The 19,939-nt window shown below is 31.4% G+C and overlaps 1 protein-coding gene across 2 annotated transcripts in view; it reads left to right on the forward strand.

Annotated features, from left to right (window-relative positions):
- The first annotated feature begins 3,458 nt into the window (after positions 1-3,458).
- The window catches only part of LOC147078827 (neurotrophin 1-like), a 56,312-nt gene continuing 39,831 nt past the window's right edge, over positions 3,459-19,939 (forward strand). The window contains exon 1 of one of the 2 annotated variants that reach the window (XM_085949942.1): positions 3,459-3,750. In XM_085949942.1, coding sequence (XP_085806068.1) covers positions 3,712-3,750 — 39 coding nt within the window. In that variant the 5' untranslated portion in view covers positions 3,459-3,711. The remainder of the gene's footprint in view (positions 3,751-19,939) is intronic. The other variant, XM_085949947.1, reaches the window with a different exon arrangement.

Raw genomic sequence — 19,939 nt, forward strand, 5'->3', positions numbered from 1 at the left:
CACATATTACTAAATGGTGACATTTTTTTACTATATATACCTAGTGCAATTATGTGATGTGTGTATCTCACTTGGCTGGTCGATCTACCACGTCGGGCCCCCCTTTAGCCCGGGGCCCCAGGCCAGAGCCATGTCAGCCCCGCCTTGTGGGGGCCATGTACACAATATATTTTGTTCAGAGTAAGAAAAAATTAGTCAAACTTTTATTGAACACGTATATTGGATTTTCATTATTTTAGTATTCAGGTTATTTACCTATGCATTTGTTGCGCAGGAATCTGTTACTCTGTTGATAAGTATAATCTGCAAATCTTTCCGCCTGTTTGCAATGAGCATTGTCATTCACATACTGCAAGTTATAGAGAAGGTCTCCATTTTTTTGATCCCAAAAACTTTTCGTTGATTGACTTTTTTTCAATATAGGTACTACTTTACTATGTTTTCATAGTAATACGTTGCCCTGAGGTGACACATTAAAAATAAGTTAAATTCTTTATAAAACTATAACTCATTAAGTATACTCATAATTATGAAATACCTAAACGGGATTAATGTGAAGTAGAATTTAATGAAAAAAGATTGAACGGACGTTAGTAACGATAATTGAGGACATTCAGAAAGTAAAAGAAAGTGAGTTCTCAGCAAATAATTAAAAATACGAATGTCAAGACTAGAATTTTTAATGACTTTTAGACTAAAGTATGTGTTTAAATAGTCTATATTGAATTACCTACTGTAAATAAACACTGTTGAAACTACTTCAATAAGCAGGTAAGTAACAGATAAACATTCTTAATTGTATTTATTCAGAGTACCCTGTTCCCGTTAATTGCAAATAAATCATTATATTACAAAGAAAAATAAAGAACAATATAATATTATTTTATTTGGTAATATTCCTAGTATCGACTTAATGTTAGTTATTAGTTATCATTATTATTTAAAAGATAAAAGAGGTATATTTAGACATAATTATAACCTCAACATACATGCTTACAGTATTTTTTATTGTCATTGTTGAATATCTTTGTAATATTTATATTAGAAAAAAAAGATTGAGAAACAGATGAATACAATTTCGTTTTGGGATTATCAATAATAATTATTGTTTGCACATTAAAAACAAGAATTTCAGAAAATACGTCAGTAGTGATACTGGCATAATAAGAGCCAGATCCGATTTACGGGGCCTCGAATACCCCAAAGTACCTGGAACGATAAACTTTACATGGTCCACTTTATTTTCCACTTTACTATCAGCAAAGAAGTCCGACAAGGTGATAAAATCTCACCTAAACTATTTACAGCCACCCTTGAAGACTTATTCAGGCAACTTGACTGGTATGACAAAAGGATTCCCATAAATGGAAAATACCTGAGTCATCTGCGCTTTGCCGATGACATAGTAATTTTATCGCAAGACCTAGAAGACCTTCAAAGCAGAACGCAGGAACTCGCTGAAGTAAGCAACAAAGTAGGTTTGAAAATAAATGTTACAAAGACGAAAGTCATGTTCAACTGCTTTGCGGACCAAAAAGAGATCCTCATCAATGGCACTCAGCTGGAACAGATGAAAGCTACATCTATCTGGGACAACAAGTGTCTATAGATGGATGTATATTTGATGAAATTGTTCGCAGAGTAAAGCTAGGCTGGAGTGCTTTTGGCTGCCTGAATAATGTGTTCAAAAGTGACCTTCCACTGTGTCTAAAGTGTAAAGTGTTCAACCAGTGTGTGCTTCCCGTGATCACATATGCGTGTGAAACATGGACCCTAAGTAAAAGAGAGATCCGGAAACTTAGAGTAGCACAACGAGGTATAGAGAGGTGCATGCTGGGCATTACGCGAAAGGACAAAAAGAGGAATGATTTTTTATTTTGTTTATATTAATTATTAATATATTTTTTTTCGGTCCCTTTATAGACCACCCCTGCAGGGCTATTCTAACATATCAGTCAACTCCAAAATAAATAAAAAAAGTGATTAACATGCTATGTAGAGAGTTAATTATCCCGGGATGTGAACTGCTTGGGGTTATTTTTTTTAACTCAGCTCCGGATGGCCACGTTATCTGCTTGAAATGAGATAGAGGACGACAATTAATATTAACTTTGCGATACCAGCACCACCGCGCAACGCGTCAAGCCAAAGTTGGCGTATGACATGCCAGCTACGCGAACTATTATAGGGAAAATATACCTTTGTACAGTGTAGAATAGTATAATACAATATATTATTATAAATGCCATAAGGCAGAGTTGGCAAAATAGGACCATCTAGTAAATTGGACCACCAGTATATTATTTTCCTATTTCCGAATGAAAATTTTCATAACTGACAATACAGAACGACGCATTACACTAACATTGATTTGTCGTCAAATTGTCTATCGGTGTGAATTAAGTTTGCTACTATCAATGTCGCATAAAATACTATATAATTTCTGGTGTAATATTTTAATTACACTAACAAAGCATTATTGAATGACAAGGTAGGATTTTGATTAAAATACGTTATAGTGAATATATTTTCTAAGATTTCTACATTATATTACATTGCTAATTAATTGCTGTTATAAACAATTAGGTTATTTTGTCATTATAATTTTTATGAAAGTATGGTAATTTGGGCCGTTGCTGGTTCGATAAATTGGACCATTGGAAAGGCATTTCGATTTTTAAAATATCTGTACGCAAATGGTTTTGAAACGTTTAAAAGGATACTTACCTACATCTATCATATTATTTTCTTTAAAATTTAAGCAGGAATTGTGCAAATATATTTTTTAATATTGGAAGAACATCTTTTTGGGTTAAATATAAAAAAAATATTAAAAATTAAATATTAAACTCTATACAGCACAATTTTAACATGAAACATGCACGACGAATCTATATAGTTACTATTTTGTAGCATGTTTTGATAATGACTTGAATAATTGACGTATTATTTATCTTAAGTCCAATTTACCAAATAAGTGGTCCAATTAAACCGACCGATGGGATAAAACGAACGAATTGTTATATTATTTAATTAATACATTTTTTGATAAATATAATTATATAAATACCTAACCGGTCCAATTAAACGAACTCTCCCCAATGATACAACAATAAAACAAACTGAAATATAGCGCGTATATATTGCAGTTCTCTTTTTACGTTAAACAGACGTCAAAGTGAAATCATTATTTTAAAAAGTCAGTGGGGATTGTGTAGCGATTATTAATTATTAGATAAAGATTTGGATAACTGTCTTGTATACAGAATTAACCCGAGCGATATCAGTGGTATTTCGGACCAAGAAAAATAACGAAAATGTGCTATCGTGTTAACTGGTTAGAATAGCCCTGCTGTAATAGGTAATGTAACAGCACATACACATACGTTCTGCAATTACATGTGAGCATCCCCACCATTTTTACTGCTTATAAAAATGTTTATTACACTCAGATCATTCAGTAAGCAGTTGACAGTCGATCGTTTGCGTCGTGCGGTCGAGCCATTGAGATTGGCACATAACAACATACAACAGCCGCAGCGCGCGAATTCAAAAAGTGACACTTTGAAACGACAAAATAAAGTAAATAAAACAAAAGTGTAGTGACAATCCATCAAACGTTCCATTTTCAATAATACATAAAAAAAAAACAAAAGTTAAAGTGATAGATATATTATAAAAAAGTGTGTTGACAATTTGAAACTGACAAAAATGATTCATAAGCTTGGATTTCTTTTATTTGCTGTTATGGTATGTTTACTTTATTTTATTTTATTATATTAGTGTGTATGGATTATAGATTTATTATTAAAATATAAATCAGTAGTTGTTAATGCTGTATAATTAATATATTCAAAATATTATTACAATGGTAATGGTACAGCTGGAAGGATACATTGATTTTATAACCAACCCTTTCAATGACAGAATATTTATAGTTTCATTAAAAATATTATAATAAAGAAAACATAATTTAGTGATAAGGGATTTTTTTTACTATTCAACACCCGTGTTTTTGTAATCTACGTGTGCTGTCAATAATTAATGTATTGCTAGAAATATTGTCACTATGGTGATATTATATAAAATATTAAATTTTAATCAAATTTATAGGTATATAAGTAAAAATAAATTTATCTGATTTCATAATATCTAAAATACATATTATAAGTAATATGTAACAATATATCGTCACTGTTCTGGCAGAAGACACTAATTCGAAAAAAATACATATTGAGTTAGTTATACCAAAATGTTCCTTATTTCAAACTTTACCGTCTGGAAACCTTCTTAATAAATAAACAGTCTTTATTTTAAAGTCATCCTTTTTACGATTACTTCGATGTAATGATAGACCATTTCAAACATTTTAACAACTTCAAATTCAAATTACTCAGAACTAGTTTTCTTCAGTTAGTGTGTTCTGCCAGAACAGAGACGATATAATGTTAAAGGGAAATAGATTTGTCTGGCTTAGTTGATATTATTATAATATAAAAAAAATAATTTTACTGAGAATATTATATTCGTTAATAATTATAATAATTTTATTTAAAATTAAGAGTAATACATTCTTGCTGAGGATTAAAGCAGCACAAGTGACGTATAAAAAACAACCTACGTAGATACATATTTTTATGCGTGGAACAGAACAAAATAATTGAATTATGTTTTATATAATTCTGTGTTATTGTTGTTATTATTTTCATAACAACGAATGAAAAATTTGAATATTTTCACCAATTTTTTCTTGTTTAAAGTTTAATTTTGTTATGTGCCATTCAAAATTGTAACTGTTAGTGAGTCAGCAGTGGATTCGACCGGCTAAAACAATGAGTTCATTGTTTCTTTTACATGTTAAATCTTGTTCATTTCTTAAGTTTGTTGCATCATCTTTATTGTTCCTATCTAGTAGTATTCCAATATATAAAACACTCTTCAGTCGGACTTCTCACAAGAAACATACATTGTGTACCTAGTAATATTCAACCTTATATTAGTATACCAGTAATTTTATGTTATGTGATTTTGTGTTATTAACCGGAAATAAAGGACAACATTAAATACAATTAATAATATCTTTTAATAATTCCAACCCATAACAATTTTAATAAACCAAGTTTTTATTAAATGAATAATTCACAAGATTTAAGAATGTAACATTCTTTAATGAACATACATAATTCGGAAGCACATCGGAAACAAACATTTAAAAAAATCTTGAAAAAAATATGATGCCGTATAAAAAATGTTTTAACAATTTAGCTACCTGCACCCTATCTAATTACAACTAAATTAACGAATTAATTAATAGTCATGCGACCTAAACATTTATCAAATATCGTTAATATTGTATTTTGTGGTTTGAATTAAATTGAATCATTTTATGTCAAAACAACATTGTACAAAATGTGGAAAACGGTTACTTCTGCAGAATTTGTAATCGAATAAATAAGTTGATTTACTCAACTTGCTCACCTTTGCACTTATATTCATTCAATCCTCAGCTATTCATTGCATATCAAGCGTTGAATAAAAATTTAATTTTATATATTATATTTAGTACTATAATCATAGCCCCTACATCCTGAAGCGGGCCCCCATGCTAGGATCTTTGGCGGGTCCCCCTACCTATAGCTAAAGATAAAGGCAGTGTGACGCTCTATAGTGGCGTTTTCCAAAAGGTGTACGCGGTAAAATTAATGTGCATATTTAGTGTTTTTTTGTACATTTTAATGCATCAATATGAATCATGGAGTTGTCGAGTATCGATACACAATTACAAATTATATCGTACAACCATATAATTTTAATTTGTAATAATTTGTGATGTGCATTTATATCACTTATCTGGTCGACTAGCCACGCCGGGCCCCCAGGCTAGAGCCCTGTCAGCCCCCCCTGTATGGCGACGATAACTATAATGCACACGACCGACACACGAACGGAATAAAATGATCAAGTATTACGAAAATTATTAATTTAATATTATAAAAGTGATTGCATTCGAAAGGGTTTACGAAATGGATGCATTTAAATTTGGAATCAGCTGTCAGTTGCATTATTTGTCGTTGTTCAACTGTTTACGTTTTTGGCCCGCCGGGTATAATTTAATTTTATTCGGAATTTCGTATAAAACGACCATAATAATTTGCGACAGACAATTAACTAATAATATTTGCCTGACTACGATAATTTTTATTTCCGTTCATCTGGAAATCCTTGGAACGGCTAACAGGTTCACGATGATAATAATATTATTATACTTCTATATTTCCGCGCGTGAATTTTAACAATGCTATGTACATTATAAATTGTATCGTCGAAATGTGTATTAAAATTATTTGATAATGGCACTGTGTTGCCATCATCGCGGCCCGGGGCAAAATAGTGCAACTTTCGGAATTATTCAGGATTTTTCATAACCTGCGTTATTACTATTAGAACATTTAACACATTAATACTAGGTACATGTACTTTTACTAATAATTCGCAATACGGAGCGAAAGTTTTTAAAATTGTAGGTAATTATTTTGTATCTATAAATCGTGGTCGTATATAGAATAAAATTGACTCGCAAACGAGCCTGCTCATAGACGTTTGAGTCTACTCAATTTCAGTCTTTTGTAAACAAATAAATACAGGTTCGTTATATTAAAATATTTGGGACTTTCGCGGTTGTTTATAATCTGAAGGCTATACTTCAGCTGAGGCATGGTCTAAAAAGATTGTGACTACGCGACGCGCAGATTGTGCAAACGATGCGTGGCGAACAAAATATAATTTGTCATAAAAATTCAACATGCGTCCATTTAAAGTTATATTTATTGTTATATTAGAAATAATAATAATATATTCATTGACATGTTTTCTTTTTTCAGTACATGAGTAACGTTTTTTAATAATCTTTATACGATTTAAGAATATATTATTCCTCCGACGCCATCACAAAACAAATTGACGTGCTCACATGTCGACTACCGCTCTCCGATTGGCAACGAATGCGAAAATTCATCCCACTTATTGTTGAAAATTATTTTCCGTTTCACTGATCTTCTTTCCTCGATGTTTTGGGCTCGTTGCAGATTATCTATTGAGAATGGCTTCTGCAATGAGCCTACAACGATGAAAAATTAGCTATACATACATTGAAATAAAGAAAAATCTACGTTGATATCTTTACAGTATTGTTGTCCTATTCTACTAACGTGGCTACAGCTGCATGCTTAAATATTACCATATAATATAACATATCAAATGCATTTATATATATGGCGGCTCTCGTGGTGCAGTGCGTAAGGCGCTTGCCTTCCACCCGAGAGTTCTTGGGTTCGATTCCCGATCAGGAGACACAATATTCATGTGTTTGTCTCAAAGCCTGGGTGTTTGTGATCAAAATTACTAACAAACCACCTTGTACGAAAAAGCAAGGACATGGTTATTAATAATTCTAAAAAAAAAAAAATGCATTTATATGCTATTTGAAAAATTAGCTCTACCTACATTGCAATAGGAGTGATGATTGAAAATTCATCTATTTAAATGCGGTACTTAACCGGTTAACCTTATAATTGGCTATGTCAAGAAAACGTGGGAATATAACAGTTTATGTTCATTGGAATTGTACTTGATTATAATGTGCAGTATTGTTTTAAAATGTTTTTTTCTTTGCAATTAAACAATATGATGCATTTATTAAACGCTATAAATGGTAAATTGGTATTGAATGGTAACCTATGGAATACAACAATTATTAAGATTCACGTAGCACATGTATGATCACTTAGCTGTATCACTTAGCAATAGTCAAGATAGTATTGTCATGATAATTAATGCACTTCAAGATAAATACAGTTTGAAGATATTGTCGAAAGCTAAAACGCAGGTTGCAAAAAAATAGATTACAATAATAATATGCAAGTGTAAAAAAATATGTACGAAATTTTGAATTTAAAAATAAATAATTAAGTACAAGATACCACGTTTTTAAATTTTCTGTTGAATCATAATATAAACTTGACAATTCTATGTATTAATAAAAACTTTTTATTTTACTTGATAGAAATACTGAATAAATATTATAGAATACAGAAATGTCATTTTGACATTTCATATTGATTTCCATAGTAACGCACGTATATATTAATAATTTAGTTGCTAGGACCCCAGACCCCTAGCAACCAATGATAGTATGTTATATAATTAAATATATAATTAAAAGAATGCATTGTCGTCGTGTTCTGATATATTCTAAAAGTTTCAGATGACTAGCTGGTCGGGAAGTTAGTTCAAAATCTTCAATCGTCCAATACAAATCTTGGACAAACAAGAAAAAAATTGTACTAGACAGACAAGAATACGAGCTAATAAAAACGTGGTAAAATAAAGCCGGGAGGCGGCCGTTATGCATAGCTGCATAATTTTATTTAAAATTAAGAATATTTTTTTCAAAATTATGACAAATATAATATAATATTTGTGTAGCAATTTGAAAGTTTGTGGCCGGTTTCCGGATGTGTTAGAAACACATGAATGTCGACGATCTACCTTTCGAGATAATCTTACTTAAACATTGCACTATTATCAATGATTTTGCATTTTCGATTAATAATAAATTTTGAAATCGAGTAGGTTTTAATGTGTTGGCGACACACGCATTATTAATATTAAATAAATAATCCTTTGGCACTATATTATGTTACCAAAAATGCTAAATCTTTATATTATCATAAATTTACTCGACACTGATGCAATGAGAAAAAATGCCCTAATGTATGTACGAGATGTTCATGATTTTTTTACGTTTAAAATAATATATAATATTATCTTAATAAACTATTTTTTATTATTCAACGAATAAGACACATGATTTGAGAATGTAACATTCTATATAATATTGAATATATATAATTTGAAAATATTTCATGTAACAACAACTATGTAGTTAAAATTTTCGTAATTAATTAAAATGCCCATAGCCTAATTGGAAAAAGCATACGGGCGTGAAACCAGCAGATACACGTTCAAGTTCTGTCAGGTTTTTCTACAAAATGATTTTTTCTAGTGTGTATATTCATGAGATGTTTTCAAATTCCAGACACCACTTCAAATGCGATTTACTACTCGAACGTTTGGAGTCCCGTATATACGGTTTATAGTCGCTTACGCGTATAACATATAACATAACAACGCATATAACATAACAATATATCTTACAGAGATAATGATCATTCAAAGTATTCTACGGGACGAGGAATGAGCTTAAGTTAACCCAATGCTTACGGGCCGCACAAAATTGTATTTTTGCTAATTACTTTTCAAATGCAAATTAACAAGTTAATTACAAAATTAATTAAAAGGGCCCGTAAGCATTGTGTTAATAATGATTTAACTTATTCTAATCGTCCCCTATAGATTCAATAAGTAAAAACATTTTTTAGCATAAAAACTTTTAGTTAACTATAATATTTATTAGTGCTAATTATATAAACATCTTTTTTGAAAGCTTGTTCGAATTTTAAAATCCAATTTTAAATGATAGTTTTAAAAAAATATTTGCCGCTTTAATCTTATGTACATTTGCACAGTTGGTATGGTTTATGCAGAAATGATTGCCTATTGACAATTTGTGTTAGTTATTTATTCTGCCGGTAATATTTCATTCTAGGAATAATTACTAATATTATGCGATGTAATATTTGTTTGCATAATATAACAGAGATGTATCAGTTTGAGAGAAATAACGTAATTCCAGCTATGGACGAATAAAAAACAATCAATACCGTCAATTTACTGCGATATCTCAAACACGTAATGGTTTTAAAGTATGAGACGGATCTAGGATTCATAATATTTAATATACATTATATTATTAGGTATATTATTAAATAAAGAAAAATTTAAATTCATGGAACGTCATCAATGACTAGATGTCGTTCGTCTTCACTTGTACCGTTTAAAAAAAATCGGTTAGGTACATGTTTAAACACGCACGTTAACAACATTTTACTCCCTACTTCAATTATAGTTTGTCAATTTATGGCTACGGCCGTATGTTGTAGCTTAACTACTGGGGAATTCCAAAAGAAATGGCGTACTTCAAAAAAAACACTACCTTATTCTTAAGTCAATAATTATTATAAAGCAATCATTATTCGTAGGATGTTTATCACACTTGAATGGTCAAAAACATAGCTTATAATCAGTATCTTTAGAATTATCTTCAAATGTTGTTATCTTGCCCATTTTTTGAATAATAAAATGCCTAATTCTTGTCAAATTTGGGATCACAGAGATTATCAATATAATTTTTTATCGTAAATATTTCACTATAAAAATGTCGACATAAATTATACTGATGGTTTTATAAATGCGTTTAAAAATTAACAAATGTAAAAAATCTTAACACCACTGTACATTTATGTACTGAAATATGACTATATTCTAAAACATTAGAGCGAGAGGTTTAAAAAAATACTATTTTATGTAATAAAAATACTTAATGCAGTCATAAAATGTTTAAAATAAATATAAAGGATAATAAGACTTCAAAATTATATAAATAGATTACCTATAACGTTTAAGGAATGTCCAGGATCATGCCTTTAAAATAGAAAAAAAAGCTCCATTTCGACCCACGCTGAGCACATCCGCCCTTAACGGAACACTTAGTTTATTTTGTAGGTTATTAAATTTATTAGCGCAGCTAACCATTCTGCTAATGTTGGCAACTGTCGTTAAACTGACAAGACTTGTCAGCCGGTCAGTTCAAAACAACCCCATCTTTTTAATGCGCACGGTGTGAGAAAATATAGTCCTCCGTCTGCACCTAGAACATGGCCCCCACATCCCGAAGCGGGCCCTCTACTTATCGCTATGGTTAAAGAAAAGGCAATGTGACGATCTACAGTTGCATATTCCAAATAATGGTGTTCGAGGTAAAATTAAGGGCATTTTTTTTAGATATTTTTTGTATTTTTAATCCACCCACTTTTATGTTGATATGCACAATATGGACATGTCAAATATCGACAATAATCAAAAATTGTAAGCATGGCAAAACCACATATCATTAAATGTTAGCATGCTTGCAGTGAAACAGCGACATTTTTTTAATATTAGTGCATGTTTGTGATGTGTGTTTATCTCACTTGGCTGGTCGATCTCTCACGTCGCCCCCCCCCCTCCTTGTGGGAGCCATGACCTATCTAGATACTTGACGTCATAAACATCAGTTGATGAAGTAGATTCTTTAATTATTTTAGTTTTACTTATTTTACTTCTACTTAGTAGAAGATAATTATTTAAATGTGTTGCAGTGTATAAAACCTTTCCAAATGATTGCGGAACACCTATTCAGGTTCGGCGGAACATAGTTTAGGAAACCATGATATAACTAGTAAAGAGCAGAACTAACCTGCCATTGGTGATGCCAATTGGGATGGCAATAACTCTGTTCAACCAAATCGATAGATAGATAGCGCTCTGTCAGCCCCCTTTGTGGATGCCATGAATACAATACCTACATAATAAAAGTTATAAGACTGTTTGACGAACTTCTTAATAATATTAATTAGTGCTTATCTCATGAATTACTTTTATAAGGAAATTATAGCAGTGATTACTATCGAACGAAATTTATGGAAATTGAAATTTTCCAGGTATACTTAGGAGTTGGTTTGAGCGATACGAGTTTCATAGTTCGGTAGGTAACTTTGGTTATACGTATACATTTCTGAAGATTAAAGTTTGTGACTGAATAATTATACTAAATTAACCGGTTAATTTAAAATTATCAACACTGATAACTAAGTATGTTCCCAAAACATATTATAACCTAATGTATTTTTGTTCGTTATTTTATTTTTGTGCATTAAGTGAACCATTACACTATCGTATACAAGTTTCTGGGCTCAATAATTTTTAGCTGAGTACAAGATAATTGTGTAAACTTAATTATTACTAATACGTTGAGCAAATATCTAACAAAAATTTCTCGTAAAAAGACAATTATTTAAGAAAAATATTCTCGGGTAATGGCCAAGATCTACATCGGCTCGTAGAGATAGTTTAAAAAATTCAAATTTATTTATTTTTAACATATAATGAACATAACAAATTATAAATTTAAAGCGTTGACAGTGATAAAATAAGTGTTAACAATTTTTCAAATGAAAATTCAGAGCAATGTGAATTAATAATACAATAAGTAATAAAATAAGAAATAAAATAACAAAAATTAAAGTAGATGGAAGCACACAGAGTGATCTAGGTTGATCGACCCTATCTTAAAACTTATAAAACATCGTCCACCTAAGTTCACCTCACGTAAGTGGAATATATCAATATCCGAAGCGATTTCATTAAACATTGTTATTGCCCTCCCAATTGACATTACTAATGGAAGGTTAGTTCTGCACATTGAGAGAACAAACAACGGATGCCTTCGATTCATAAGATAATTATCAGAGACACACAAGCCAACACCACTAAGAACGGCAGAATTCACATTTACGCCGCGTATGTCTGAAAAAATATGTAACTAAATAAAGATCCCTTCTAAATTTTAAGCTACAGTATGTAAGCATACCTATTGAGAAAATCAGTCGGATAGAGCCACGGATAATATCTATACAGCCGAAAGTAAAGGAGTCTCAAAAATTTCTTTTGGACTCTCTCCACCATAAGGCCGTACTTCAACTGATGCGGGGCCCAAACGATAGACCCACTCTCAAGTCTGCTTCTAACTAAGGAGTTATAGAGAATTTTTAGTACCGTGAAGTACGCAAGACAAAGCCCAACATCATCCAACATCAAACAACGGATGCCCTCGATTCCTAAGGTAATTATCAGCGACACCAAGAATGGCAGAGTTTCCATTTCCGCCGCGTATAAGTCGGAAAAAATACGTAGCTAAATAAAGATCCTTTCGAAATTTAAGCTACAGAATAATATTAATATTATAATAACATATAATGTTGATGTTTATTTATATATTTTACGGTTGTACCTAAATAATACAATATTATCATTTAATTTGAAGCGTGCCCATGAAAATTTTCACTATCCAAACAGTGCAACACGTATTCGCTATTTATTTTTATATATTTTTGACGGCTTATAATTTTCATTGTCGTTATCAAAATTACCGAGTTTGAGCGACACGTTGATTCTGATTTAATCAGTTAGAACTTCAATGTTATGTCTGGCATTATTTGTTGAAATTTAAATTATGTAGATACTGGCAGATTTGTTATACTTTTGACATGCCTAATAAATGACCATATAGCCTGTGAATATTTTGTTAAAATATTTGACGCCTTATAATCCCAGTCGTATCGCACATAGAGTTGTCAAAAAATAATATACGTATATATTTATAGTGGTGCACACCATTTGTACACTAGAGATTCCACCCCCTCGTTTTTGTTAAGGCTATACTTCAGCTGGGGCACGGTCTAAAACGATCATGACTACGCGACGCGAAGATTGTGCAAACGACGCGTGCAAAACAAAACATAATTTGTTATAAAAATTCAACATGCGTTCATTTAATGTTATGTTTATTGTTCTATTCGTAATGATAATAATATATTCATTGGCATGTTTTCTTTTTCAAGTAAATGGGTAACGTTCTTTAGTCATCTTTACACGATTTAAGAATTCATTCACCCGACGCCATCACAAAGCAAATTGACGTGTTCACAGCTCGACATTCGCTCTCCGATTGGCAGCGAATCCGAAATTTCGTCGCACTTATAGTTGAAAATTATGTGCCGTTTCACTGAAGTTTGCTCTTAGACACAATTTTATTGTATAGAAAAGTATTAATAGTTAGTCTTGTTTATTGATTTTGTCATAAAATAAAGCTTATTGATATAAAAATATTTTTCGGATGCAACCATAGATGATTGTTTCCAGACGACAGTGTTTTTTTATGACAGAATCAAATTTTCTATAATTTAATTTTTATAATTTTTAAGGATTTAAAATAAATGTTTGTAATGGGTATAGTATCACCACCAAAATTTTTATAATAATATTTTTCATGAATTATTAAATTATTATAATACCCTATATTCAACGTAGCACCATGCTATTATATTATGTCTATACACAACAATATTATCATTATGTATAGACTGGCATAGACATACAGTGGTAGGTATATACCTACATACAGTAATGTCAATATAATAGATTATAATATTATGGCTAATCCGTGTTTTTTTGTTATATATTCAATGTCAGATTATAAATTAATAATATTATGTTAGTTAGTCATAAGGATTTTTTGTCGTAATTTTCACGATTTCTTAAGGCTATACTTCAGCTGAGGCATGGTCTAAAAAGATCGTGACTAGGCGATGCGCGGATTGTGCAAATGAAACGAGCCGAACAAAATATAATTTGTCATAAAAATTCAACATGCGTCCATTTAATGTTATTTTTATTATTATATTCGTAATAATAATAGTATATTCATCGACATGTTTTCTTTTTCAAGTACATGCGGAAATTTTTTTAGTCATCTTTACACGATGGCCACGCGGCTTAACTCCGTGGGTCCCAGGTTTGAATCCTGGGTCTGGCAAGTACACATATTGTTTTTAAATTTGTGTGAGCAAGTAGCTGACATCCATTTCTCGTAAAAAACAAAAACTCTCAATACAAACCTCTACTCTGTGGAGGCCCATATGATCCTATTAGGATCGGACATGGTCTTTTACACGATTTAAGAATATATTCCTTTGACGACATCACAAAACAAATTGATGTGCTCACACTTCGACTGTCAGTCTCCGATTGGCGACGACTGCGAAATTTCGTTGCACAACTATTGAAAATTATTTGCCGTTTCACTCATGTACGCTCTTAAGATAAGTGCCTAACTTAGCGACTTGCGCCCAAGTTTGGTACTGTATCATTCGATAATTTTCTCTAGTTGGACTATTTAATTGCTTATTGGTGATTACAATGCATTATTAGAATATGTGCAGTATTTTAACAATTATTTTCAATGTATTTTTTTTTTAAATTTTATAAGTTAATAAAGAGTGATTTGCTTTAATATTCATTGTTCACTATTTTTTTAGATAATATTTTGACAGTTGTTTTGAGTCGATATGTAAAAAACATCCAATCCTAGCAGTGTGGTCAGAAACACGGGTTATTTTTTTAAAATGCATAACGAAATAAATATTTACCGTTAAATGGGGTGAGATTAGACCAATAGTATTTTAAAACTTTTTGTACCTTGTAATTCATCTTTTGAGCTCAAAATTTGGCTAAATAGTCATGCCTTATGACTATATATATTATATATAGATAAATTTTGTATATTATTATGTAAAATCATGGTTATTGCTTTGCAAAGAAAACACGTGCGATGCCGACACCTATTATCGATATGACTGCTGACACATTGACTGCTGATTAGATAATAACTAATTAATTACCACATTTAAATAGTATGCTAATTATATCTAATGGCCACCTAATCCTTACGCGCTAGGCGCGTCGTTAGCGTCCAATGCGTTTTAACCAGTGCTCTACTAAATTATACCTATATCGCATTATATAGGCTTTGACTTGTCTACGCAGGACATCACACATGTAGGTATCAAATATGATTTAAATTAAAGCCTAATATGAAATTATTTCGCGACACGTAGGTATTTTACAACGTTTTTATTAGCTCGTATTCTTGTTTGTCTGGTGGTTTTTTGACCACTATAAATCTTGCAATCGATTTTTAGCCATCTTTAAGCAGAATTGAATTCATTTTCAGTTAACTCTGTTTTGTACGAAAAGTTATTTCGGAAGAAATCCGTAATCAATCCACTATTATTGGTTGCTAAGGGGGTGGTCCTAGCAACTAAATTATTAATATATACGTGCGTTACTATGGAAATCAAAATGACATTTCAGTATTATATATTTGTTTGTTATTTTATTTACTTCATATCAAGTGCAAGTTTGCATATAAAAAGTTCTTTTTACCTTGCAATTATTTTTAAGAAATTTTAATTGTATTATTATAATTCATGTTAATATAGCCCGGGGTGAAATCCGACATCCAATTTAAATTGTTTTCTACATATAATTAATATTGACAATTAACGTCGACCTTTCGAAAAGTTTCAAAATAATCTTCAAGTATTTATTTATACGATAGGTGTATTAAACTTAGATAGTTAAATGATATTGAATGGGTTATGTAATTGAATTTTAATAGTCTTTCACCACACATCATAATAATTGCCAATATACATTATTAAATATTATAATATACGGAAGCAGTTCTCGTTATAAAAAAAACTAGAATAATATCATAATAGGTATACATTAATATCAGCATTTATTTAGCAAATTACAATGTTCTCTTTTATCGAAATAATTTTGATAAGTAATTAGATGTTTTATTGCAAATATTGATACTATATTATAGAAAAAGAAGGTTCACGACTGGTTTTTGATTAGAAATTTGATAATGAAAAAATCTGGATTAACAACTTATCATTTGCAATAATAACATATAAATAATTGCCAACATTATTGTTATTTTACAATAATTGATTTCATTTACAAAAATTGGCACGCTATTGGGAATGTTTATATGTAAATTGTACGTAAAACATTTCACCGTGGCACAGTTCACCGTGAGCTTTCTATCGGAAAGTATACGGTCTCCAATTTTATTAGATTCAATATGAATATTAATTCAATTTTCATAGCTGATTTTGACAAAATTCATAATTTCAAGAATGAAAACCTAACCTAACTTAACAAATAATCCAGTATATTGGCTATTTTCAAAATATGTTTGCTGATGGCTTCCTTTAAAGTGTAAACCGACAAAAACCGTGTTTTATTTAGACATGAATTTTATGTCAGTACTAATACGACATGATATATTTCCGACACAACTCTAATTGACGGTGAAGTGTGAAACCACAGATATAATGGTACCTACGTCGTGGAAAAAAATGTCAGCATTTTCCTCGCGATTTTACAAAATTATTTATTGTATATTTCAACCCTTAAATATTAACTGGTAACTTCAAATGAATAAATAAGAAGCATCTGTTGATATATTACAGAATATAATATATTATGTAAGGAAACTTCTCTAATATGACTTGTACAGTTATTTTATAGTTTGCTTACGGGTTTCTTGTCACTTTTATAAAGACTCGTATAAAACTATACTGTTGCTAAGTTGAAAAATAAAATAATATAAAATATTACACAAGGCTTTTAAAAGATGTATTTTTGAAAAAACGTTATGAAAAGAAAAAAATAGATAAAATTAAATTGTTATTGTCTGTGTGTGCTATGAATGCGACATTTTCAGACGTCATTCTACTCGTATATCAGTTATTTAATAAAATAAAGATGTTAGTTTTGTATGAATTTAAAAATAATAAGTAATATGTAAAATAAATTGTAGGTATTATGGTAATAAACAACTCAATCCGTGTTAGCACATTGATCGGCGATATTAAATATATTATCGAAATTACAAATTCTCTAATAATATCCATTTTCCGGAGTGTCTAATTATTATAAACTCAGTAAATAGCTTACTGCAGATTGTTTCCGCGATATCCATTTTCAACGGTTACATGTAAGTTATACGTATGCATTTCATCGTGGGACACTTATTAGTGCGCCGCAGTACGTGAAACACGAGTTCGTATAACATTTTATCAAATGACGAGTTCTTCGTTGAACATTTCACCGTTTCAACCATTTCAATGTCAATATTTGTACGTATCTTATAAAATGCGGCGATAGTTTGCAAATAGTACTGTTCCAATTAGATTAACCCTAACCTAACCTAACTTAGTAAAGACATGTCATAAAATTCGCCACATGTTGTAGCATACGTACAAACATACTCCACGGTGAAATGTTCAACGAAGAACTCGTCATTTGATTAAATATTACACGAACTCATGTTTCACGTACTGCGGCGCTCGAATAAGTGTCCTGCGGTGAACTGTTTACGTACAAATTTCCGGATACGATTTTCTACATAGTCAGCTATATACGATGACGCAAACTCCATATAGTAGCTGACTCAATTACAATAATTATTTCCTAAATATTCTTTTCAAGATATTATTTTGAATGTGAGTACGTCAATAAATAGCGGATCATAATTCATTGGACATGTCAGTCGTATATGGGTTCCCGGTCTGTTAGTATCTCAGTCTCTAAATCGCTCCGCACAACTTCTCATTCTATCGAGATTCGGACCTCGGAACAGTATCATAAGTATTGTAACATAACCACCATAACTCTTCGGCCACATAGGCAGGTGCTTCGCTAGTCCTGAGTTAGATGCTATACCTGTCTACTAAAAACACTACTGCCACATTGCAGGCTACGTGCTTAGGTACAAATTCATTTGACATTTTGGGAGCGCTCAAGTCAACAACGATATGTCACTCTCAAAACTAACCAGAAAGCTACTTCTCACAGAGAATTTAAGTTTAAAATTTCGAAAGTCGCAAATTCGAACTCGTTGGGTGCATACTGTCAATTATTCATATAATTCATAACCTCAAAATATACGGAGTTTGACGTTTGTCAAACTGAAGAAACATCCGCCATCTTGCATAATCCATAAACAATGGCAAAATCACCAGGTGACACAATAAAAATAACTAACACGTTTGTTCGGCGGGAGACTCACGAGGTGACTTATAATCACGTAGCGAGGCGCGAAGCGTGTAGCGTGGCCATTGGGATAGAATAGTGTGTGTTCGTTCGCTAGGATATGTCAACTAGCACGTAGCCACCAAGCAAGGCACCCATGTGCCTTATGTGGCCGAAGCCTAACATACTCTTGTGCCGATTGTACCCCTGCACGTATGTAACCGTAAATAAACTCTCGATTCTCCATCATCACGAACAACCACGACCGTCTTTCATCTCAACACTTATCCAACGCCGAAGTAGATACCTACAGTATTATTAATATTTGAATTATGAATCTACTGGTTTTGTACGTGATGAACTGGTGTAGTTATTTTTAATGTTATTTAAAAATAAACGAGATTGCTGGAGAAACGTGATCGAAAACCTGTTGTCCAAAAAGTCAATAATATGATGCATTAATTAAAAAAAGCATGTGACGGTGTTGTCTGTTTTTATGACGTTAGTTGTTAATATATTTTAGCGTTTTATTTATAGACTGCTGTGAGTATCAGGAAAATTTCGAAGATTATCTTGTGTGTTGTGGAATAGTTAAGATTTTCATTTTCTAATTTTACATCTTCAATGCATGGTTGGAGACAGATTGATAACATATTATATGTTTAACAAATGACTAACAACGTTTGAATAAACCCTTTTAAGAAAACGCAGTGGAGTAATGCAGAGCCTTTGAGAAAAACACATTCATATAATCTCATAAAATGTGTTTGACATAGTCTATAATTTTTAAGATATATTCATGATTGCATACCTAATACCCAGAGCCCGAAATAGACCGGTGCGCATCGGAGCGCCGTTACTGTTCATCAAATCCCCAAAATTATCTCTCCTTCTCGTGGAATAAATAATTTGACCGTCTGAGCTAAATGTACCATATAACAAAAAATCTAAAACATAATAAAATACATATAAAGTCAGATATCTATGTTTTCGTAAAATTATCAAGCGTTTCGGTTCGTAAAATTTTCTATTTCGAGCGCTGCTAATACCCCGTTTACACGTGCATGAATTTACTGCTAATAGTGCATATTATCGCGGTCATAACAAACAATGCACGTGTAAACACGAATTATTGTGAAAATTGCAAGATTGGATGCATGTATCAAACAAATTCAGAAACTTTTGAATTTTCACGCAGCAATTGGATTGAGCGATATCTGTGCATGCGCAGTAGAACGATAGTGGCGAACCTACATGTAAAAAAAAAACGAAC

Source organism: Rhyacophila brunnea, unplaced genomic scaffold (genome assembly GCF_057557595.1).
Source record: "Rhyacophila brunnea isolate RB1 unplaced genomic scaffold, BYU_Rbru_1.0 scaffold_10, whole genome shotgun sequence".
In the NCBI taxonomy this organism is placed as follows: domain Eukaryota; kingdom Metazoa; phylum Arthropoda; class Insecta; order Trichoptera; family Rhyacophilidae; genus Rhyacophila; species Rhyacophila brunnea.